The 25781-nt window shown below is 35.0% G+C and overlaps 1 protein-coding gene across 4 annotated transcripts; it reads right to left on the reverse strand.

The window, feature by feature from the left end:
- Positions 1 to 973: 973 nt before the first annotated feature.
- LOC117344841 (ATP-dependent RNA helicase DDX19A-like) lies at positions 974 to 25657 on the reverse strand. Of its 4 annotated transcripts, none has more exons than XM_033907684.1 (12): positions 25591 to 25657; positions 17413 to 17493; positions 16490 to 16691; positions 15700 to 15835; positions 14895 to 14987; positions 13937 to 14039; positions 12164 to 12278; positions 11497 to 11674; positions 10716 to 10956; positions 9186 to 9348; positions 5192 to 5383; positions 974 to 4463 (listed from the first exon to the last, which is right to left on the reverse strand). In XM_033907684.1, the coding sequence occupies exons 2-12, from the start codon at positions 17470 to 17472 to the stop codon at positions 4402 to 4404; spliced, it is 1545 nt and encodes a 514-aa protein (XP_033763575.1). In that variant the 5' UTR covers positions 17473 to 17493; positions 25591 to 25657; the 3' UTR covers positions 974 to 4401. The 4 variants fall into 4 exon arrangements, with proteins under 4 accessions (XP_033763575.1, XP_033763574.1, XP_033763572.1 ...); XM_033907683.1 differs by having other exon boundaries at positions 15700 to 15841; XM_033907681.1 differs by having other exon boundaries at positions 15700 to 15841; positions 16466 to 16691.
- Positions 25658 to 25781: the final 124 nt, after the last annotated feature.

Raw genomic sequence — 25781 nt, forward strand, 5'->3', positions numbered from 1 at the left:
ACCAATTGTTTGCTGACACCTTAATTTGTTAAAACATTCAAATAACTTCTTCTCTCAAACAAAATATATATATTTAGCTGGTACATGCAGGTTCCTTGACTCGCAACAAATTTTTTTAAAACACCCAAAAGACTTTTAATTAAATGAAAGGACTTGAATCAAATTCTTCTGAGTAAATGAAAGGCAAAGAATCATCTAAGTGAATAACATTTGATACAGGCCCACTGGGGCCTCTTGTTTACAGCGCCTGTATGTTCATCAGTCATGAATTTCTTAGCATCAATCCATCATCCAACACCAATTTCATTGTGTTCGTCTGTTCCTCCTTTACCAATTTCATAACAGCATCTAATTTCTCCATCACCAATTCCTTAATACAAAGTTTTCTTAAAAGCTTAACAGCAGCAACCTCCATCTCATGTTTGGAAGAACTTGTTAGAGAGACAACGAAATAACATTGGAAATTCTGCTGAATAGCAAACTGAAACAGGATTGGCTTATTACTGAGAATGGGCTACTACCATATAATTACTACAACTAGGCTGTAGTGAATTTCTGAATTCAAAAGTTTCATTGACATATTAATCATTCATTAGGATGGTCGGGTGGCACAGTGGTAACACACTTGCCTTTCACCTAGGCAACCGGGGTTCGATTCCCTAATCGGACATGAAAAGGTATGGGGTCACCTGCCCAACCATGTGGGTTTTCCCTGGTTACTCCAGTTTCCTCCCACAGTAAGACCCCTTGCACTCTTCCATCCGGGCCAACAAGTGTGATCAATATTAGTTATATAACTTGTTTCGCTATTGTTATAAAATAGATAAAAATTACATTTAATCATTCATAATTTTCAAAAGGACTTCAGAGAAAGATGAGTGTATAACTGTATAATCAGTCACAATTTTTGATTTACTAAGGATGAGAATGTTTTCGAAGTATCATAAGTAACAGAATACCATAAATACGAAAAGCAACTTTCAAAGATTTAATGACATGGCTTGATTCTGTCAATGATAACATACAAATAATGGACAGGATGTTTACATTAATATATAAAATGTACATTTGTTGTGCAAATGAAATTCATACAAAGTTTAAGAAATATTTGATTTAACAAGCAACGACCTCCCATTTTTCACCCCCAGCCCTTGCCATTTTAGTCCATTGTGCCAACATTTAGTCTTGTTCAACCAGATGCTTCATGCTACCCATTCTCTGTGGTGAAGCATGCGCAAACAACAAGAGTCTGGTTGAACAAGACTAGCCTAGACTATTCCTAGATAGCAGGAATGACAAATAAATTCCAACTGCCATGTAAAAATTCAACAAATTCAAAATATGTAGCCATACATGTTGAAAAATAATATTTGTTTATCAACGTCACCAACTCTACAACAGTTATGTATCAAATACACATTGAAAATTTATAAATGTTTTTTCATGTTCCAGCAGTCTTTCAATTTAGTTTTCTTTTTAAATGTATTTTGTCCAAGACACATTTGCTAACTTATACAACTAAGAACATTTTCTTCTATTCTCGATTGTCTAGATCTCTAGTATACTGAACAAAATATTTTGTAAATTGATTGGAAGTTTCAGAAAACAAATATTCAATTAATTCATGAAAAGAAAGAAATCATGACAAGATAGCAAAAAACAAGTCGCAAAAAAGTAGATAAAATACTGTTTTACAATTACTTATCATATGGTTTGAACCTGATCAAATTACACAAGGTTTAATTTAAAGTATAAAACTTTTAAAAGGAGATGCATATTGCAAAATGGTAGCATAACACCTTAACATGAATGCAATTTTTACTTGTACAGTTGTATGTATTTAAAACTTCTTCATCTTTTTAAGTTAAAACCACTTTCTTCTGAAACCAATTGTTACAGGTACTAGCTCATATACAAGAACAGATTATGACGGACTTAAACTTTTAAACTGTTTCCAATGATCATAAACCACTTTTCGTCAATTCAACTTACACAATGATAACCTCACTATTTTACAATTTATTCAGTCTTGGTTCATTACTGAAATACACAGAACATTCAAGACTTATGCGATATTAACAAGTATTTTGAAATTCAAAGGTCTTATGCAATATCAACCAATATTTTTTTACTAGGTAAAACAGCATGTAACAGTCAATGTTTAAAAGGCTGTATTTTCTTAGGTCTTTGATGGAGAGAACTTGTATCCAAAATGACACTGCCTTTATCTTATAGTAAGCCGAGTAGGCCAACACATAAACTAAGCCTCGATCTGAAGACCTGGACAATAAAAAGTTTTTTTAAGATCACTGAAGTGCAATAGACACAGGTTGGCTTATTTACCAGGCATACTGTAGGCTTAACATCAGATAAATATGGTATGCTAATCACATTTCAGGCAGCTTTTAAACTTGTACCAAATATACAACATTCACAAAAACTATTGCACTGTCAGATCTAGAATTTATGTTGATCAATTTTACATATCCAACAAACAGAGGTATGAGAATTGCATCTACCGGTAATTGAGAGATATAGTGATATAGTCATCCGTAGCATGTGTCGGTGTTTATCAACATCATAAGATAGCAGCATGATGTATGTTTTTGTATGTTTTCTAAGTTTATAAATGAATATGTGATCAAATTGAGATATTACTTTTAAAAAAATCCAAGATTTTTTTTCAATATGGATATACATGTATAGCGAAACAAATCTTGAACCACAATTTTTCTTTCAAGTAAGATGGACTTTCAGATAACGATTCAGTTATAACAACATGTTCGTAGTTTTGTAAACCACAATTTTTCTTTCAAGTAAGATGGACTTTCAGATAATGATTCAGTTATAACAACATGTTCGTAGTTTTTTTTTTATATAGTAGTACATGTATTTTAATATTATTAGGTCAACCCTTTCAAGTTTCTTTTTTTTTTCTTTGTTACAATGCAAAAGGCTTGCTTATTTTCACATTAAAATAATATAAGAGTTTAAATGGAACAAAAAATTTTACGAGTTCAAAGGCCATGCATGAATACAGTAAGTAATACATAATACTCTACAGACACAAATATACATTATCATGAAAGAACAAATTCCAAGGACACTTGTCAAATTATCATTAACAACCACATGGTATTCATATATAACTAGTCAAAAAATGTGTTTGGAGACGCTTCTAGCACTTGAACACAAATATCACATTTACCTACCACAAAATAAATCTCATATAAAATCTTTATGGATGAAAGATTTATCATCCAGAAACTTGACAATTTTACTTCTTTGTATTAAAGAGCTTTTTGGATAACAAGCTGTATGAACAAAATATCATGGCTGTTTTTGTTTTTGCGGTCCAAACGATTAGACCACTTGGACCGGTGTTGGTAATTTATGAAATAAAGACGGACCTGGTGATTTTATATTGTTTTCAGACGAGCCTTGACAAAGACTTCCAAGGCCTGTATTAACATTTGCAGGTCTGTCAAGATATATATTTGAAATATTACATTTAAAAACTGACGAACCCGTTTGTCCGCATAAACGAACAGGCCCCATGAAAACCAGTTTTCAGGGAATCATTGAATTCAGGTGTAATAAATTCCTCAAGACATCACTCCAAAATAGAAGTGTCCTCCAAACCCACTTTGTATATCATTACAATTACTGTCGGACCTCTGCGCACCCTATAAATGACTGAACACATTCGGACATTCTAAGAATCAGAGGTTTTTATCTAAACACAAAGTAGCATATACCAATATAATTTGGCAATGACATGAAAATTTGAAAACTGATAAATTATTGAATCTAATCTGATATTAAAGGCTGCAAAAATGAAATCTGAAGAAATGCTGATATTATATTGCAAAATGACACCTTGAACGTAGTGTATGACTCTTTCATCTGCATGAATTGAACAAAATGTTGAATACTTCAACATTAAACTTTGACTCCTTCCAATAAGCTCTGACTCCTTCAATAAGCTCTGACTCCTTCAATAAGCTCTGACTCCTTCAATAAGCTCTGACTCCTTCAATAAGCTCTGACTCCTTCAATAAGTTTCCAGCTTTCCATGTATATAGCACAGAATAAACTTTCCAGTGATTAGATGAGGAGTTCTATTATCGAAGATATCTGTTTTTCAATGTCATCAGGATCAGGCGTCTCGGGGTTCCAACACAAATTGTCATATTCATAAATTTAAAATATCCATTAATGTTTAAAAAGTTCTTGATTGAAATTTGAGCTATGGATTCAAAGTTGGTATTATGATCTTTTCACAAGATATTTCCAAACTTACTCAATGCTTATTGTAAAAATTTCCATTCAATGTATACAAGGAAAATACAGAACGAGTTTGATTTGCACACTAAAATTAGTCCTCAATGTAAATTAGTTTTATGTCCCGATCTTTTCTATTTCATCAATGTCTTCAGCATCCAGTTTAACTATTCGTCGTCCTGTGAAGAAAGGAAAAAATATGCAATCAGTCTTCAATGTATAAATTTATACAGGGCATCCAGTAGACCCTTGAGGGTTTGTTTTTGACTTCCTAAAATGAGATCTCTTACTCTTGAAATTGAAAGGACATCAGACTTTTTACCCTTCAAAATTTCTGAGAAATAGTTATTTGACTTCTAAATTTCCTGAAAGTCAAGGGTCATGATGGTTAGTATGATGATGGTTATGATGATGATGATATAATGGTGATGAAAGATCTAGGTCATGATGATGATAGTGAAGATGATATTATGATTATGATGATAATTGTAAACCATGTCTATTGGACTTAATGTGTGTTCGTTGTGTGTGTGGTTCTTATGTATTTATGCATTAAAAATGTCTTTAAAAATGAAAAAAAAATCAAAAAATCAAGGGTCAACAGGATGCCCTAAAAAGCTGTGTACACATTTCAAAGATCAATGTCTTAACGGTTTTGTACAATTAATGCTTTAAGAGTTTGTTGTACGGGACACTCTGCCTTCAAATAGTGGTCAGGAAGTTTGACAGGAGACAGTGAAATACTAATGAACGTATATGCTTCCCTTCTATCAGTTACAGAATAATTGTAAAACATTTTATGTGCTCCCTTTTGATGGACATGGAGATCAGCACAAAATTTAGTTCAAAACATGTCAAAGTTTTATTTTCTAGTTTGGATAAGGTCCTAAATAATCATTTCACTCACCGAAAAATTTCTCTATGGCCCGAAGGGTGTTGAATGATCTGGAGTTGTCAATGAGGTTGAGTGCGATTCCATTTTTCCCAAACCGACCCGTCCGTCCAATACGATGTAGATACGTTTCGTTGTCTGGTTTCATATCTTGCGTAAGGGGAAGGTCAAAGTTCACAACAACTGTGACCTGTTCAACATCTATTCCTGAAAATCATCATTAGGAAATGGCATTCAACCTTAATTTGCTCAACTGACAATCTGGTCAAAAGCTACTGTGACATTGGTACTTTTGCGAAAATTGACTAGACTTTGTCTCACCGACTATAGTCAGTGTTCTGTTGACTATAGTCAGTGTTCTGTCGACTATAGTCAGTGTTCTGTCGACTATAGTCAGTGTCCTGTCGACTATAGTCAGTGTCCTGTCGACTACAGTCAGTGTTCTGTCGACTATAGTCAGTGTTCTGTTGGCTATAGTCAGTGTTGTCGACTATAGTCAGTGTTCTGTAGACTATAGTCAGTGTTCTGTCGACTATAGTCAGTGTCCTGTCGACTATAGTCAGTGTTCTGTCGACTATAGTCAGTGTTCTGTTGGCTATAGTCAGTGTTGTCGACTATAGTCAGTGTTCTGTCGACTATAGTCAGTGTTCTGTCGACTAGTCAGTGTTCTGTCGACTATAGTCAGTGTTCTGTCGTGTTCTGTCGACTATAGTCAGTGTTCTGTCGACTATAGTCAGTGTTCTGTCGACTTTAGTCAGTGTTCTGTTGACTATAGTCAGTGTTCTGTAGACTATAGTCAGTGTTCTGTTGACTATAGTCAGTGTTCTGTCGGCTATAGTCAGTGTTCTGTCGGCTATAGTCAGTGTTCTGTAGACTATAGTCAGTGTTCTGTTGACTATAGTCAGTGTTCTGTCGGCTATAGTCAGTGTTGTCGACTATAGTCAGTGTTCTGTAGACTATAGTCAGTGTTCTGTCGACTATAGTCAGTGTTCTGTCGACTATAGTCAGTGTTCTGTCGACTATAGTCAGTGTTCTGTCGACTATAGTCAGTGTTCTGTCGACTATAGTCAGTGTTCTGTCGGCTATAGTCAGTGTTCTGTAGACTATAGTCAGTGTTCTGTAGACTATAGTCAGTGTTCTGTAGACTATAGTCAGTGTTCTGTAGACTATAGTCAGTGTTCTGTAGACTATAGTCAGTGTTCTGTCGACTATAGTCAGTGTTCTGTCGACTATAGTCAGTGTTCTGTCGACTTTAGTCAGTGTTCTGTTGACTATAGTCAGTGTTCTGTAGACTATAGTCAGTGTTCTGTCGACTATAGTCAGTGTTCTGTCGGCTATAGTCAGTGTTCTGTCGGCTATAGTCAGTGTTCTGTAGACTATAGTCAGTGTTCTGTCGACTATAGTCAGTGTTCTGTCGACTATAGTCAGTGTTCTGTCGACTATAGTCAGTGTTCTGTCGACTATAGTCAGTGTTCTGTCGACTATTTTCAGTGTTCTGTCGACTATAGTCAGTGTTCTGTCGACTATAGTCAGTGTTCTGTCGACTATTTTCAGTGTTCTGTCGACTATTTTCAGTGTTCTGTCGACTATAGTCAGTGTTCTGTCGACTATAGTCAGTGTTCTGTCGACTATAGTCCGTGTTCTGTCGACTATAGTCAGTGTTCTGTCGACTATAGTCAGTGTTCTGTCGACTATAGTCAGTGTTCTGTCGACTATAGTCAGTGTTCTGTCGACTATAGTCAGTGTTCTGTCGACTATAGTCAGTGTTCTGTCGACTATAGTCAGTGTTCTGTCGACTATAGTCAGTGTTCTGTCGACTATAGTCAGTGTTCTGTAGACTATAGTCAGTGTTCTGTCGACTATAGTCAGTGTTCTGTCGACTATAGTCAGTGTTCTGTCGACTATAGTCAGTGTTCTGTCGACTATAGTCAGTGTTCTGTAGACTATAGTCAGTGTTCTGTCGACTATAGTCAGTGTTCTGTCGACTATAGTCAGTGTTCTGTCGACTATAGTCAGTGTTCTGTCGACTATAGTCAGTGTTCTGTCGACTATAGTCAGTGTTCTGTCGACTATAGTCAGTGTTCTGTCGACTATAGTCAGTGTTCTGTCGACTATAGTCAGTGTTCTGTCGACTATATTCAGTGTTCTGTCGACTATAGTCAGTGTTCTGTCGACTATAGTCAGTGTTCTGTCGACTATAGTCAGTGTTCTGTCGACTATAGTCAGTGTTCTGTCGACTATAGTCAGTGTTCTGTCGACTATAGTCAGTGTTCTGTCGACTATAGTCAGTGTTCTGTCGACTATAGTCAGTGTTCTGTCGACTATAGTCAGTGTTCTGTCGACTATAGTCAGTGTTCTGTCGACTATAGTCAGTGTTCTGTCGGCTATAGTCAGTGTTCTGTAGACTATAGTCAGTGTTCTGTAGACTATAGTCAGTGTTCTGTCGACTATAGTCAGTGTTCTGTAGACTATAGTCAGTGTTCTGTTGACTATAGTCAGTGTTCTGTAGACTATAGTCAGTGTTCTGTTGACTATAGTCAGTGTTCTGTCGGCTATAGTCAGTGTTCTGTCGGACTATAGTCAGTGTTCTGTAGACTATAGTCAGTGTTCTGTCGACTATAGTCAGTGTTCTGTCGACTATAGTCAGTGTTCTGTCGACTATAGTCAGTGTTCTGTCGACTATAGTCAGTGTTCTGTCGACTATAGTCAGTGTTCTGTCGACTATAGTCAGTGTTCTGTCGACTATAGTCAGTGTTCTGTCGACTATAGTCAGTGTTCTGTCGACTATAGTCAGTGTTCTGTCGACTATTTCAGTGTTCTGTCGACTATAGTCAGTGTTCTGTCGACTATAGTCAGTGTTCTGTCGACTATAGTCAGTGTTCTGTCGACTATAGTCAGTGTTCTGTCGACTATAGTCAGTGTTCTGTCGACTATAGTCAGTGTTCTGTCGACTATAGTCAGTGTTCTGTCGACTATAGTCAGTGTTCTGTCGACTATAGTCAGTGTTCTGTCGACTATAGTCAGTGTTCTGTAGACTATAGTCAGTGTTCTGTCGACTATAGTCAGTGTTCTGTAGACTATAGTCAGTGTTCTGTCGACTATAGTCAGTGTTCTGTCGACTATAGTCAGTGTTCTGTAGACTATAGTCAGTGTTCTGTCGACTATAGTCAGTGTTCTGTCGACTATAGTCAGTGTTCTGTAGACTATAGTCAGTGTTCTTGACTATAGTCAGTGTTCTGTCGACTATAGTCAGTGTTCTGTCGACTATAGTCAGTGTTCTGTCGACTATAGTCGGTGTTCTGTCGACTAGTCAGTGTTCTGTCGACTATAGTCGGTGTTCTGTCGACTATAGTCAGTGTTCTGTCGACTATAGTCAGTGTTCTGTCGACTATAGTCAGTGTTCTGTTGACTATAGTCGGTGTTCTGTTGGCTATAGTCAGTGTCCTGTCGGCTATAGTCGGTTGTTCTGTCGGCTATAGTCAGTGTTCTGTCGACATGTCAGTGTCTGTCGACTATAGTCAGTGTTCTGTCGACTATAGTCAGTGTTCTGTCGACTATAGTCAGTGTTCTGTCGACTATAGTCAGTGTTCTGTCGACTATAGTCAGTGTTCTGCAACTTTAGTCAGTGTTCTGTCGACTATAGTCAGTGTTCTGTCGACTATAGTCAGTGTCCTGTCGACTGTAGTCAGTGTCCTGTGTTCTGTCGACTATAGTCAGTGTTCTGTCTACTATAGTCAGTGTTCTGTCGACTATAGTCAGTGTTCTGTAGACTATATTCAGTGTTCTGTCGCATATAGTTAGTGTTCTGTCGACTATAGTCAGTGTTCTGTAGACTATATTCAGTGTTCTGTCGACTATAGTTAGTGTTCTGTCGACTATAGTCAGTGTTCTGTCGCATATAGTCAGTGTTCTGTCGCATATAGTTAGCCACTGGACTCTGGCTATGACTTTGTTTCATTGGCTAAAGTTCTGTCGGCATAGTTACATTAATTTTGTTGTAATATCTTACCTCTAGCAGTTACGTTTGTTGTGATGAGCACTTTCTCTTTGCCGTCCCTGAATCTGGTAATGATGGCCGCCCTCTGGGCAATGTCAAGATCTCCACTCAACAATCCAACAGCATGACCATCCTTTGTCATTTTTTCTGACAACCAATGGGCTGTATTCCGTGTCTAAACATAGGAAAATCATATTCAAATCTTGAATCAATTTGAAACACAGACTATAATATCTTGTCAATGCATTTTTGTGTTTCTCAAGGATTTTTTCACCTCATCATAAACTTATCTAGATCTTTCATGTACTATGTTTGTGTTGCTACTTACAGACTGTGTATCAGCCATTCAAAACTGGTTGTGTAAATTATCATTTGATTAGTGAAAATTTCATTTCTCATTTGTTGCAAAACCTTTGAGTACACTTTGTATATCATCTTTAAATTATGCCAGTTGGAAGAGAATTTAAAATTACAGAATTTCATATTGTTTTGACAAGCTAGTTCTACCAGAAATTATTATATCAGGATTTGAAAAATGTTGTTTAACCATGTGATCACATTTTAACAACTGGGTGCTGATATACAAATGTGAAAAAATATTGTTAGAAAATGACAATAAGCATGAAAACAAAAGAGAGAACAATAAGGCAATACATCTCTACCATGAAAACAAAAACAAAAGTGAAATAGTTTGAAGGTCATTGAATGATTAAAACACTTTGGGTAACAATCTATTCTGTTATTTAGTGGTGAGCTGATGATAAAAAAAAAAGTAAAAAGTAAAACCGATCATCGATGACGATTTTGAAAAGGCAATTAATCAGAAGTTTCTGTTTTGAATCCTTTGGCTTCCTGTATTTTTGTAATGATACTGAGCCAAGAAGTGGTTGATCTTACATTTTACCAATATATTCATAGGTAATTTACAAGTTATTAAGGAGATTTAAATATAATAACAACCATTAAGTGCTTTGTTTGTGGTCAGAATTAAAAATACTGATAACCAAGGCAAAGACATGAACAAATATACTTGAAATTACATAAATTTTCTACAAAAAGCAATTCTGTGCTTAATTCAGAAAACCAATAATAATTCATAATCAATTGGTTTCGAGTTTCTGATTACTGATTCTGAAAGTGAAACCGATTCCCATCACTATCTACACTTCATGTGTATACTAAATTTTTTTTTTTTTTTTTTGGTTTATTTTGTTTAACCTTTTTATTAGGTTAACAGCCGGTGTCATTTAAGGACGTGCCTGGTTTTGCAGGTTGAGGAAAGCCAGAGTACCTGGAGAAAAACAACTGGCCTACGGTCAATACCAGGCAACTGGCCCATGTGGATTTCGAACTCGGGACCGAGAGGAGGGCTAGTGATAAAGTGTCAGGATACCTAACCACTAGACCACAGCGGCCCCTAAAGATAATAACCCCTATTTCAATGTGTATACTTAATTACCAAATTAGACAGTTTACAGATATTACAGCATTATAAATCATTTCTGGATAGCAATTGTGCATTCTAACATGAAATTAACTTACCGCACAGAAGATCATTGACTGGCCTATAGAGATGCTCCCGTATATATTAGATAAAGCCTGGAATTTACTTTCTTTGTCTGTACACTCTATGTAATACTGTTTGATATTGTCCAAACTCTGTTCTTCACGCCGTAATTTGATAATGACTGGGTTATTTGGAATCACAGCTTGTGCAAATCTCATCACATCATCGTCGTATGTAGCCGAAAATAACAACATCTGGCAATCCTTTCTTAGTCCTCTGAAATGAAAATCATAAATTGAGAGCCTTGTTAAATACATGTAAAGGGGAAGTGTAAATCAGAACAGGAGGCCCACAGGGCCTGTAAATACAGTCATCTGACTATAAAACACCATGTGATAGTGTAATTTGAAATAAAAGTTTGAAACATGTGTTGCTCAATCATGTTATGAAATGGCAAGCCACGACTGCCATGCTGAACTTGACCTACCTCTGTATCCTAATAGACTGGTCCTGGTGACCTTGACCTATCTCTGCATCCTATTGGTCTTGTCCTGATTACCTTGACATACCATTTCATCCAAATGGACTGTGTCCTGATGACCTTGACCTACCTCTGTATCCTAATAGACTGGTCCTGGTGACCTTGACCTACCTCTTTATCCTAATGGACTGGTCCTGGTGACCTTGACCTATCTCTGCATCCTAATAGACTGATCCTGATTACCTTAACCTACCTCTGTATCCTAATGGACTGGTCCTTATGATCTTGACTAACCTATGTATCCTAATGGACTTGTCCTGGTGACCTTAACCTACCGCTGTATCCTAATGGACTGGTCCTGGTGACCTTGTGTAGCAATCATAACATCAGCCTCGTCTAAACAAAATACATCAATCTTCTTCAAGTCAAAGCTTTTAAATTTGAGTGACCAGTCTGCCACTGTCCCTGGTGTCCCGATGATGATATGACCTTGAACTTTTTGTCCTCTTGCAACTTTAAGAAAGAAATAGATTATCATTCTGAATAAAAGATACAAGATTATCATTCTGAGTAAAAGATACAAGATTATAATTCTAAAGAAAGATTTGAAACATGTATAGCTACATAATTATTGCACAGAAAAGAATAATAATAATGAAAAATATTTCATTTCTTTCATCATTCTCCAGTGACAATAATCACTATTCTTCGAGGGCAACTTGCTATCAAGATTCATTGTGTTCAATCAAGATTTCTCAATGAATCAATACAAGCATAATTTCTTTTATGTGTCTAGTAATTTGTAAAATAATTCTATCTGTAAAATCTTGCCCATTGAGAAGTCAGTATAGGAAACAGTTGTTTTGTAGCTCAGTCTATAAACACTTTCTAAACCAGATTGCAGAAGAATCCAGCTCTAGCATAGAGAGGAAGCCATCATTCCAAAATCGCCTCAACTACACACAAAACAGGATATTTAAACCCAGCCATGGATAAACTTACCTCTTTCTCCTCTCACAGCGTAAACCAGTTTGAAATTTGTCATATGTTTTGACATTTGTTCAATGTTCTGTCCGATTTGTAAAGCCAGCTCATACGTCGGCGCTAAACAAAGGCACTGAAAATAATACAAACAGACAATCACGCACCACACAATACATAGAATTTATCTGTAACCACAGCATTCACATCAGTGCCAATGTAACAATACGTAAAATTTATCTGTACGCCACAGCATTCACATCAGTGCCAATGTAACAAAAAAACGCATCTCAATCCCTTTATAGGGAAGGTGAACTATACCTATAATACTGTCAATTTATCGGATGACATGCAGGATTACAGCAAACCTCCAGCAGCATATCTTACCAATGAGGCAGAGGATCACAAAAGACACATAGATGTGGAGAATAGCAAATAAGGCCTACATCCTAACTTACAACAAGAGGACACTTTGAACTGAAACATCCTATCAAACAGAAATCTACTTCATTTAAGTAATGAACAGTGATTTTAATGTTGTTATAGTCGATATGGCAGCAAGATGTATGGTGGGCAAGGGTTCCCATGCTACATTTGCCCACCATACATCTTGCTGCCATATCGACTATAACAACATTAAAACCACTGTTCAATACTTATATTTACAATGTCTTACAATTTTCGTTAACTCTGAAAAAAACTACACCAACACAAAAAATTCCCGCCTTTTTTAATGTCACATGACCCACTGGGGGTTATAGCCTGAGACACTGGGTGTTATAGGCGTATGGTGGTAACTGCCTCTTCGCATTGTGTTAATGGGGAAATGCGGAGCAAATGTAAATATTCCAGTATGTCATCAGCTGTCCATTGCATTTACGGCAGGACATAAGGGTATGTCTGTAAACAGTATATATTCTGTTAATGTAGAGTCAAACCCATCGTCGGAAACCCACCAGATACCGCTCTTACGATTTGTATTACACTAACGTAGAGTAACGAAGAGCGGTGTGCTGTGGCCATGGGTTCCCGACGACGAGTCAAACGTGCCTTTATAGTGACAACCTGAATTAGGTCACTACATCTCATAAGTGACCATATTTTCCCCTTTCAATGTTATATTTCTTACTACAAAAGTTACATGATACTGGATTAAGAGACCACCTGACATATGTGAACTTTTTTATTGCCTCCCTTGTATTGGTGCAACGATTCACTTATGCATCAATGTATTGGATCGCAGAGTGGTGCATCGATGCATCGTCTGTCCTTGATTTGTATCACAATACTTGAAAATGTGTAGTTATCTCCCTTGACCAACGTTAGCTTACGTTTTGTAGCAAACAACATGGCTGACAAGGCCGTTCTTGCGGCTTATAAAGCTGCCTGTTGGAGTTCTTTCAAATCCAAATTATCTAAATTCAAGAGCCATTTGTGGGATTCTAATATTCCGGAAATACCACAAACAAAACATGACTACTGTACGATGGAATATCAGATATCTGATAGGTCATCAGCTTCTCATATATCGTGATACGTATCGTATCGTGACCCCTGTATCGCGATATGAATCGTATCACTACCCACCTTGCAATACACAGCTCTACTCCCTTGGCAGGTGACATATCACAGGTTTTAATTCATTTATATTTAAGCAGTGATTTTCTTGGTGCTGTTCATCATTGTGCTAATTACAATTTCTTTTAATGTTTTCGAAGATAAGCAGTTTGGATGAGCTAAAATTTGAGTAGGCCGAAATAACTACCATTGTAATTACAGTACTTCAGAAGTTACCTGTGGGTAGGATTTGTTTGTATCTACACGGCTCAGCATGGTCAGTACAAACGCTGCTGTCTTTCCCGTCCCACTCTGGCTCTGGGCTATCATGTTGACGGGACTGTAACATCAGGTGTCAAAACAATATTACCAGTAAACATCTCATTTCTTAAATGTCGAAATCGACTTTTCTATCTGATTAACACTGATACAGTTAGGTCCATACAGTCGTAAGTACAGGATTCTTACATTTAGTTTTTAATCTGCAATACTGACCAACCAATGGAAGGCAACCACACAAAATGGCTGTTCATATTGATCAGTTGTTCACCATTTTGGTTTGGTTCTTTTGTTTAATTTAATGTCCCATTAACAGCCAAGGTCATTTAAGGGCATGCCTGGTTTTGGAGGTGGAGGAAAGCCGGAGTACCCAGAGAAAAACCACCAACATGCCTACAGTCAGTACCTGGCAACTGCCCCACGTAGGTTTCGAACTCACAACCCAGAGGTGGGACACCTTAACCACTCAGTCACTGCGGTTCTTAGTAGTACATGTACACCAGCAACAGTATTGTTTGTGGGTGTGTAAAATGTACTTGCACATGAGGTTTTAGGTTTGCAGTGTCACAGCATGATACCACGAGAGTATATGACTCATTTTAATACTGATCATTCTAAATATTAAAATCAATGACTGATCGTGTCTTTTTTTTCTAAAGCCAGTATCTTCACCACATGGTTATAAATATCAAACACAATACTTCATCATGGCCAATGCGAAAATCTGCTATGATTATGAAGAAGCTATGATATACAACTTCACTTATAAATTCCTTCAAATAATTCTGATTTTTCATTTGAATTACAAACCGAGATCCTTAATTTGTTACAGAAACAAAATTGTTGAATACACGTCATTATACAAAATGACATAAAATCTAGTTTTGATAATCAACTTATATTTTACAACACTTACGGATCTGCCAATAAACTTGGCAGAGCTGTTTCTTGAATCTTTGATGGGGCATTAAACTTCATATCATACAATCCCTGTAGCAGTTCCTTTTTCCTGAAATTCAGAACGATAAATAAAGTACATTAAACTTCATATCATACAATCCCTGTAGCAGTTCCTTTTTCCTGAAATTCAGAACGATAAATAAGGTAAAAATTCTGCAAAGAAACCCTCTGGTTTTCAATGTATCATGTAATTACACAGTATTATGAAGTTTTCCAGTTTTCTATACATAGCAAATTAGTAAGTAATATTCTTCTGAGCTGATTTCATTAAACAAATTAAATTCAAGTTTGAACTGTACAACTTAGTTTGGGGTTCATATACATTATTTCATATTTAATTCCATTAATTGGGATATATTCTGTTGTCAGTAAAATTTGATACTTTTGTCAAAATTGGATAGTTTTATAATGGTAAGCCTATACATAGCTAACTTAAGGATATTGCTTTCCCATCACTCCTTGTGTGTCCCCTTTGTCCATTCTAATATCAACAACTTTATCATTTATTAAAATCTTATCAGCACGTTTGGTTAAAGAAAAGGTTATACATTTCAAATCTAAGACGAATGTCAATTAACTAAAAAAATCTATAGAACGTACAAACATTTAAAATTGACTAACTCCTTCTGTACAAAATTTTAGATTATATTTTACCAGAGAGGTATCAAAAAACGTCAGAGGAACAAACCAGATCATATTCTTAATTAGCTACCTTGGACAAGTGGAACAATCCTAAAGAAAAGTTATCAACGAGAACTTACAGATTTAATGCCTCGAATGATTTGACACTGAAGAGAGGCGAGTTCGGGTCCGCCTGAAGAATTTCCAGGTCTGCATGTACAGATGTGACCAGTTTAGACTTCACCAGTTTACGTAGCTGTTCTTCCTTAGATGCATCTGCAGCTGAAATCATATTCATTTATCGTATTTTGATCATCAAGAATGACATTCTGACAAATTTCATCATTTCAAACACTGCTTTTAAATTAATGCAAAGTTTGTACATGTGTATTAATTTGAAGATCTGGAAAGAGTTTTCATTACTAGAACTATCGAACATGAATGAAACTCATGCAAGATTTTGCACAACAGCCATTTCCAAAAATGTGCTCAAAGATCTTGAAAGAGTTTTCATTGCCCTAGGACCTATTGAACAGGATTGAAATCCTTGCAAGATTTTCCAACATATTGATTATGATTGTAATCATTTAAAATTTGTAATATGTGTTTTAGATCCGACAAATTTCATAGTGTACATGATAAAGATATCCGTTGTTGACACATTCACATGCGAATCCTAGTTAATTATATATATGTTGGACAATTTCAAGTTAAATAAACAAAAAAAAAAAAAAAAAAATCACAACAGCAGTAAAAGTTTTCATTTTTTTTTCATTTGAATATGCCGTCATCAGATCTTGTACTTGATTAACGACATTGGAAAGCCAAGCCTTTCCGATGAAAACTGATTATGGATTTGTAACCGACATGTCCCATCGCCAATGGCTAGCAAATCATGTCCATTACCTTTATGCTTAGGACTACTCTCACCATCTGTGTTTGAAGAATTGTTGTTATCGAGGGAAGTGCTGTTGGATGCTGGAGCATCACTCGTGCTCGATTGTGCTGTAGCATTTTCGTTTGACGTAGATGTTGTTGCATTGTTCGCTATGTTTGCATTACTGGGTTCTGTAGCTTTGCTAGGAGCAGGAACTGCTTTACTGTCCAAATTCTGTATGTCAAGATTTTGCACCTGCATGAACAAATAACATTTAAATGAATGTTATATAAATCATCAAATGTACAAAAAATATTTAAAGTTTATTTGACAATCAAGGAGCTGCAGCAGAACAGCTTAAAATAAATCCAAGAGCATTTGGAATGTGTTTGAACAATGGTTTAAGCTTCTAAAATATAATTGGTTACAGGGACGTATCTAGACAGGCCTCTAATTCTCTTATAACCTAATTTATTGGTAGGTGATAGACCGTGATACTAAAGAAACAACAATATCACATATATATGTATTCATATTTAATCAGGGTCTTTTCTTACTAAAAAATAAGATCCACTGAAATATATAGGGTTTACAGGCCAGGGCATCCTAGTAGACCCTTGAGAGTACGATTTTGACTCCCAAAAATTAGATTTTATTCAGGATTGAAGGAAGATGTCTAATTTGTCATATGTTTTCACCAAGAAATAGTCATTTGACTTCTGAAAATTGCTAAAAATCAAAAATCAATGGATGCCCTATGCCCTAGCTAATTGAACTTTTAATCATGATGAAGTTAATTTACTTGAGATTCAAATTTACTTCCATCTAATTAAATGTGATACATTTTAATAACAATGCTTAAAATGCCATATATTGAATATATATATATACTACATAGTAAATTTGTCAAGTAGTAATAACGACAGGAATGGTATATGTGTTTAACTGTTATACAATAAAATAAACTTCTGCATACCTGGGAGACAAGGCTGACTTCTTGCTCATCCACAGCGGCTCCCCAGTCAAGTTCTGCCATGGCTGTTGTGTGTTGTCAGATCTAATTATATATAATCTGTCATATATATCTGTCATCATTATTGATTCTTTGAATACATTATATGTACCATATTTGACCTAATAAGGGTGCCTGCCCTAATAAGGGCGCCCCTACCTTTTTTCAAGGAAATAAATCTTTGACTGAGTGTCAAAATGGTGTCAAAATGGTGTTCAAAAGTAATAATTCATGTGAAATATTTTGCTACTTTATGTGTTCAATTTTCTTCAGCAAATTAAGTAACTGGAACACATGTTTTCGCCACATTTTGTGTATTCCTACAGGCTACAGATCTAGATGACATGTCAGTGCAAAGAGCACCCAAAACTAAACACACATACAAATAATAACTTACCATCTTTATTTGAAGGTAAAGTAAAGACTTCATTCTTGTTGATAAATAACTTTTGTTCAGAACACAAAGCTAGTAAAAGACATTGTAAATCAATTATTAGGTCAAAGAAAACGATGTCTGATATGATCTGGGAAATCACCTGTTTCTATAAATAGAACACAAATGAGTTCCATTTGAACACAAATGGTGGAACACACGTTCTCTGGTCTAAAGATCAGCTGGCATGGTTTACAAGTTTACAGGAGTATTCAAGTGATGTTTAAGCTTAATATATGATAATGATTAGATATCTTCATCTGAAATATTTTTATGACTTAATATTTTACTGTTTCCACAACCTTGGGTATTCTGCTATAAGGTATAGTCTGTTTCATAAAACTTCAGAATAACTAATCTTAATAAGGGTGCCCCCACTGTCAATTACCCGCGCCCTGCGCCCTTATTAGGTCAAATACGGTATAAATATTTCAAAGCACTATCAAAACTTTATACCTGGATTGCAATTGATTTGAAATACAATGTTGTCAGAAGGTAACCAAAATATAAATACTATGTATATCAGATTATAATTATATAAACATTAACAAGAATATCGTCGTAATTACTCTTGCACCATCCAAAAACTAACATTTAAAAAAAACAATGCTGAATCTGACACTACTCCTATAACATAAGAGGCCGCTGGTCGGCTCTTTTTCTATCGGATACGATTTTGCGACTGTCAAAAGTATCTCGCCGTGTAAAACCTCTATTGTTGGAGTAAATCTGACACCAGCACTGAAGCCAGGGCGACAACATATATAAGCCCCTCTCTTGGAGAAGCAAGTGCTAAAATCCCAATACAAACCTTCAATATCTTGTTATTTTCTTATAGCTACCTATATATAGGATATATACATAAACTGCTATCGCACATGTACATGTACATATGACAATAATTTTAACAAAATCAAAATTGAAACAAACAAAAAAAAATTGAACTTTTTTCCATAGAAGATAAAATGCACGTGCGTATATAGAAATGATATCATAATTATTTGGAAGAGAGCTGGTTAAGTCTGGTTTAAACTGGACCATCCTACAGTAAAGAAATGGTAATTCAGCTCAACTACAGGTACTCGCCTCATCTGTCAATACATGTACATGTACTCAATATATAATCAAGATTATATTTTTAGTACCTCATGATCAATCAGCCTAGTGAAGCGAAATTGGGTGTATTGACAGACTTCATGTAGGCTACCTGTGCTCTAATTACCCTGTTCCGGGTGTGCCTAATGAGTGTCCTGTGAGGAATGAGTGTCCTGTGATGAGAGTTTTTTCACGCCCCGCAATTCGTTAAGTGATATTTTTAAATATTTTTTTCTGTATCATACAGATGAACATCGAACCCATTAACATGCGAAATTTGACTTGGATTGGACGTGTGCATATTATGCATTTTTAACGACATAGTTACGGTGCAGTGCACATGCGAGTGTCCTGTGAGGTTTTCGCACGCCCCGCAATTCATTAAACGATATTTTAAAATTATTTTTTCTGTATCATACAGATGAATATTAAACCTAATAACATGCAAAATTTGACTTTGATTGGACGGGTGCATAACATGCAAATGTAACGGCGAAGACGAAGTAACGGTGCCATAAAACTGCGAGTGTCCTGCGAGGAATGTGACCTGTGAGGAATGAGTGTCCTGTGAGTGTTTTTGCACGCCCCGCAATTCATTAAACGATATTTTAAAATTATTTTTTCTGTATCATACAGATGAATATTAAACCTAATAACATGCAAAATTTGACTTTGATTGGACGGGTGCATAACATGCAAATGTAACGGCGAAGACGAAGTAACGGTGCCATAAAACTGCGAGTGTCCTGCGAGGAATGTGACCTGTGAGGAATGAGTGTCCTGTGAGTGTTTTTGCACGCCCCGCAATTCATTAAATGATATTTTAGAATTATTTTTTCTGTATCATACAGATGAATATCTAACCTATTAACATGTAAAATTTGACTGTGATACAACGAGTGCATATACTATACAAATGTACCGGCGAACACGAAGTTACGGTGCCATAAACATACGAGTGTCCTGTGAGGAATGAGTGTACTGTGATCGTTTTTGCACGCCCCGCAACTCATTAAATGATATTTTAGAATTATTTTTTCTGTATCATACAAATGCACATTGAGCCTATTACCATGCAAAAGTTGACCTTGATTGCACGAGTGCATATTATATAAATGCACCGTCAAAGTTACATTGCAGGGTGTCCCGCGAGGTGTTCACACGCCCCGTGATTTTGTTTACCTTTCGAATACAGTGTGTACTAGGCTAACTAGTGAGTGTCCTGTGGCGCCGTGCCAACCTCGGGTACCTTGCCGCAGGCATGGTCACTGGTGATTGAACTGCTCAAACTTCAAAACTATGTCCGTTATATAAGAAATACAAATACACCTATTTTCTCCCAAAGTCCGTTTATAAGAATTATACAATAAATAACTTTATTACGCCTGAAATATACGTATTTTATCCCCAAGTCCGTATATAATAATTATTCAAAAAATTAACTTTATCATGCTCGAAATATACGTACATTTATGTATTTTCTCCCAAAGTACGTTTATAAGAATTATACAATAAATAACTTTATTACGCCTGAAATATACGTATTTTATCCCCAAGTCCGTATATAATAATTATACAAAAAATAACTTTATCATGCTCGAAATATACATATTTTCTCCCAAAGTCCGTTTATAAGAATTATACAATAAATAACTTTATTACGCCTGAAATATACGTATTTTATCCCCAAGTCCGTATATAATAATTATACAAAAATTAACTTTATCATGCTCGAAATATACGTATTTTCTCCCAAAGTCCGTTTATAAGAATTCTACAAGAATTAACTTTATTACGCCTACAATATACGTATTTTCTCCCTAAGTCCGTTTATAAGAATTCTACAAGAATTATCTTTATTACGCCTACAATATACGTATTTTCTCCCAAAGTCCGTTTATAAGAATTATACAATAAATAACTTTATTACGCCTGAAATATACGTATTTTATTCCCAAGTCCGTATATAATAATTATACAAAAATTAACTTTATCATGCTCGAAATATACGTATTTTCTCCCAAAGTCCGTTTATAAGAATTCTACAAGAATTAACTTTATTACGCCTACAATAAACGTATTTTCTCCCTAAGTCCGTTTATAAGAATTCTACAAGAATTAACTTTATTACGCCTACAATATACGTATTTTCTCCCTAAGTCCGTTTATAAGAATTATACAATAAATAACTTTATTACGCCTACAATATACGTATTTTATCCCCAAGTCCGTATATAATAATTATACAAAAAATAACTTTATCATGCTCGAAATATACGTATTTTCTCCCAAAGTCCGTTTATAAGAATTATACAATAATTAACTTTATTACGCCTGAAATATACGTATTTTATCCCCAAGTCCGTATATAATAATTATACAAAAATTAACTTTATCATGCTCGAAATATACGTATTTTCTCCCAAAGTCCGTTTATAAGAATTCTACAAGAATTAACTTTATTACGCCTACAATATACGTATTTTCTCCCTAAGTCCGTTTATAAGAATTCTACAAGAATTATCTTTATTACGCCTACAATATACGTATTTTCTCCCAAAGTCCGTTTATAAGAATTATACAATAAATAACTTTATTACGCCTGAAATATACGTATTTTATTCCCAAGTCCGTATATAATAATTATACAAAAATTAACTTTATCATGCTTGAAATATACGTATTTTCTCCCAAAGTCCGTTTATAAGAATTCTACAAGAATTAACTTTATTACGCCTACAATATACGTATTTTCTCCCTAAGTCCGTTTATAAGAATTCTACAAGAATTAACTTTATTACGCCTACAATATACGTATTTTCTCCCTAAGTCCGTTTATAAGAATTATACAATAAATAACTTTATTACGCCTACAATATACGTATTTTCTCCCTAAGTCCGTTTATAAGAATTATACAATAAATAACTTTATTACGCCTACAATATACGTATTTTCTCCCTAAGTCCGTTTATAAGAATTATACAATAAATAACTTTATTACGCCTGAAATATACGTATTTTATTCCCAAGTCCGTATATAATAATTATACAAAAATTAACTTTATCATGCTCGAAATATACGTATTTTCTCCCAAAGTCCGTTTATAAGAATTCTACAAGAATTAACTTTATTACGCCTACAATAAACGTATTTTCTCCCTAAGTCCGTTTATAAGAATTCTACAAGAATTAACTTTATTACGCCTACAATATACGTATTTTCTCCCTAAGTCCGTTTATAAGAATTATACAATAAATAACTTTATTACGCCTACAATATACGTATTTTATCCCCAAGTCCGTATATAATAATTATACAAAAAATAACTTTATCATGCTCGAAATATACGTATTTTCTCCCAAAGTCCGTTTATAAGAATTATACAATAATTAACTTTATTACGCCTGAAATATACGTATTTTATCCCCAAGTCCGTATATAATAATTATACAAAAATTAACTTTATCATGCTCGAAATATACGTATTTTCTCCCAAAGTCCGTTTATAAGAATTCTACAAGAATTAACTTTATTACGCCTACAATATACGTATTTTCTCCCTAAGTCCGTTTATAAGAATTCTACAAGAATTATCTTTATTACGCCTACAATATACGTATTTTCTCCCAAAGTCCGTTTATAAGAATTATACAATAAATAACTTTATTACGCCTGAAATATACGTATTTTATTCCCAAGTCCGTATATAATAATTATACAAAAATTAACTTTATCATGCTTGAAATATACGTATTTTCTCCCAAAGTCCGTTTATAAGAATTCTACAAGAATTAACTTTATTACGCCTACAATATACGTATTTTCTCCCTAAGTCCGTTTATAAGAATTCTACAAGAATTAACTTTATTACGCCTACAATATACGTATTTTCTCCCTAAGTCCGTTTATAAGAATTATACAATAAATAACTTTATTACGCCTACAATATACGTATTTTCTCCCTAAGTCCGTTTATAAGAATTATACAATAAATAACTTTATTACGCCTACAATATACGTATTTTCTCCCTAAGTCCGTTTATAAGAATTATACAATAAATAACTTTATTACGCCTGAAATATACGTATTTTATCCCCAAGTCCGTATATAATAATTATACAAAAATTAACTTTATCATGCTCGAAATATACGTATTTTCTCCCAAAGTCCGTTTATAAGAATTCTACAAGAATTAACTTTATTACGCCTACAATATACGTATTTTCTCCCCAAGTCCGTATATAATAATTATACATGTATATGTATATAAAGTGAGTTAGTTGGCATCACCAATCAATTCATATACACTGTACTGTTAATTACCTTTTGAAAAAGGAACGATGTAAACAAATAATTATGGTTAATAAAATATAATGAAAAGTAAAATCCTTCAATATTTAACTAACGCTCACAATCAACATGTACACCAAGAAAATGCACAGTCTTAACTTTTAATGTAATTTCTAATTACACGTATTTAGTAAAAGTGCAAATACACTGTCTACATAGTTAACGCACTTTAAAGTTTAAATACATTTAAACATATAATTGACGGCAGTACTGCTTTTCGTACATTACCAATAACAGTTGTTTTTAACGTTTTAACGAATTGCGGGGCGTGAAAAAACTTTCACCGGACACTCATTCCTCACGGGACACTCATTCCTCTCAGGACGCTCACATGTGTAATGCATCGTAACTTTGCCGGTACATTAGCATAATATGCACACGTCCCATCTAAGTTAAATTTGGCATATTAATCGGTTAGATGTTCATCTCTATGATACAGAAAAAAATATTTTAAAATATCACTTAACGAATTGCGGGGCGTGAAAAAATTTTCACAGGACACTCATTCCTCACGGGACACTCATTCCTCTCAGGACGCTCACATCGTAACTTTGGCGGTACATTAGCATAATATGCACACGTCCCATCTAAGTTAAATTTGGCATATTAATCGGTTAGATGTTTTTCTGTATGATACAGAAAAAAAAAATCAAAAATATCACTTAACGAATTGCGGGGCAGATCAATCGATTAGATGTCCATCTTTATTATACAGCAAACATAATTTGTACGTGATTGTACATTACAAGTTTTCAGACTGAGATTAACAAATTCTATGTATTAATAACAGTTTACCATTATATTTGGTTATATATTATGTATAAGTTATATTGTTCAATTCTATATTAATACGTCTAACTCAAGTAGCTTAAACAATGCATTAAGTTATCATATGTGCGTAAATTACATGTAAAAGGAGCAGCACAAACCGGCCCGCACATTTAAGAAAAAAAGGTTTCAGCAGTTTAATTAACAGTGATCCATGCCTGCGGCAAGGATATATAACTAACACGTCAAGGTACCCGAGGTTGGCACGGCGCCACAGGACACAGGTGGTACATGTGTATAACCATCGGTAAATGGGGCGTGCGAACAAATCGATCAGCACCGTAACTTTGTCGTAAAAAATGCATCATATGCATACGTCCAATCGAAGTCAAATTTGGCATGGTTATGGGTTAGATGTTCATCTGTATGAAACAGAAAAAAAAAATTAAAAATATCACTTAACGAATTGCGGGGCGTGTAAAATCACTCACAGGACACTCATTCCTCACAGGACACTCGCGTGTGTAGTGCACCGTAACTTCGCCGATAGATTTGCATATATTTGCATTATATGCCCTTGTCCAATCATAGTCAAATTTTGCGTGCTAATATGTTCTATGTTCATCTGTATGCTAGAGAAAAAATAATTTTAAAATGTCTATTAATGAATCGCGGGGCGTGAAAAAACTCTCACAGGACACTCATTCCTCACAGGACGCTCACATGTGTAATGCATCGTAACTTTGCCGGTACATTAGCATAATATGCACTCGTTCAATCAAAGTCAAATTTGGCAAATTAATCGGTTAGATGTTCATCTGTATGATACAGAAAAAAATATTCGAAAATGTCACTTAAAGAATTGCGGGGCGTGAAAAAACCTCACAGGACACTCGCATGTGCGCTGCACCGTAACTTTGTCGTAAAAAATGCATAATATGCACACGTCCAATCAAAGTGAAATTTGGCATGGTAATGGGTTCGACGTTCATCTGTATGATACAGAAAAAATTATTTAAAAATATTACTTAACGAATTGCGGGGCGTGAAAAAACTCTCACAGGACACTCATTCCCCACAGGTCACTCATTAGGTGGACCGCCCTGTTCCTAGTTGATTTAATTTGGAACCGATAAACAATAAAACATAAAATATCAAATTATAAACATTTTCGTGGAAAGGAATACCGTTCTTACCATTGTATTGATAATATTTAACTCAAATACCTATCAACGATGTGTATTTAGTTGAAATAAAAGTTCGTCAACGTAAAATAAAATATCAATACTCGGATATAGCACATGAACAAAATTGTAAACAGACCATCATTTAAATTTCGCAACAATACGACAACAATTTCACAAAATGTATTCCACAAACTGTGCCGGTTAGTGATCAAACATTGATATTAAAACATACACATAATCAATATCCGTGGTGCTAAAATCTTATCATCAGAATTAAATCTAGAGCATAAATATAAAATAACTTACCAAATAATATTCCCTTTTTCGTTCTAATAATAAGCATGGACGATTGAGGCCAGGTCTTAGTTTCGTATTTGCGTACTCCCCTATAAAATGTTCACATTTGATATCAACGTAGAACTTTTGGATATGTGTTAGATTGTTTTTAGAAATTAACATATATATGAACTGTTTGAATAGTTTATTAGTTAAGGTAC

The sequence above is a fragment of the Pecten maximus genome, chromosome 16 (genome assembly GCF_902652985.1).
Source record: "Pecten maximus chromosome 16, xPecMax1.1, whole genome shotgun sequence".
NCBI classification, from domain to species: Eukaryota; Metazoa; Mollusca; class Bivalvia; order Pectinida; family Pectinidae; genus Pecten; species Pecten maximus.

Excerpts from the sequence above, each read along its gene's own strand:
- LOC117344841 (XM_033907681.1), bottom strand. The coding sequence starts at position 17,472 with ATGGCAGAACTTGACTGGGGAGCCGCTGTGGATGAGCAAGAAGTCAGC. Across the intron at positions 14,988-15,699 it reads TCATTCGAGGCATTAAATCT|GAAAAAGGAACTGCTACAGG; the intron begins GTAAGTTCTCGT and ends TCTGAATTTCAG. Across the intron at positions 11,675-12,163 it reads CGCTGTGAGAGGAGAAAGAG|TTGCAAGAGGACAAAAAGTT; the intron begins GTAAGTTTATCC and ends TCTTTCTTAAAG.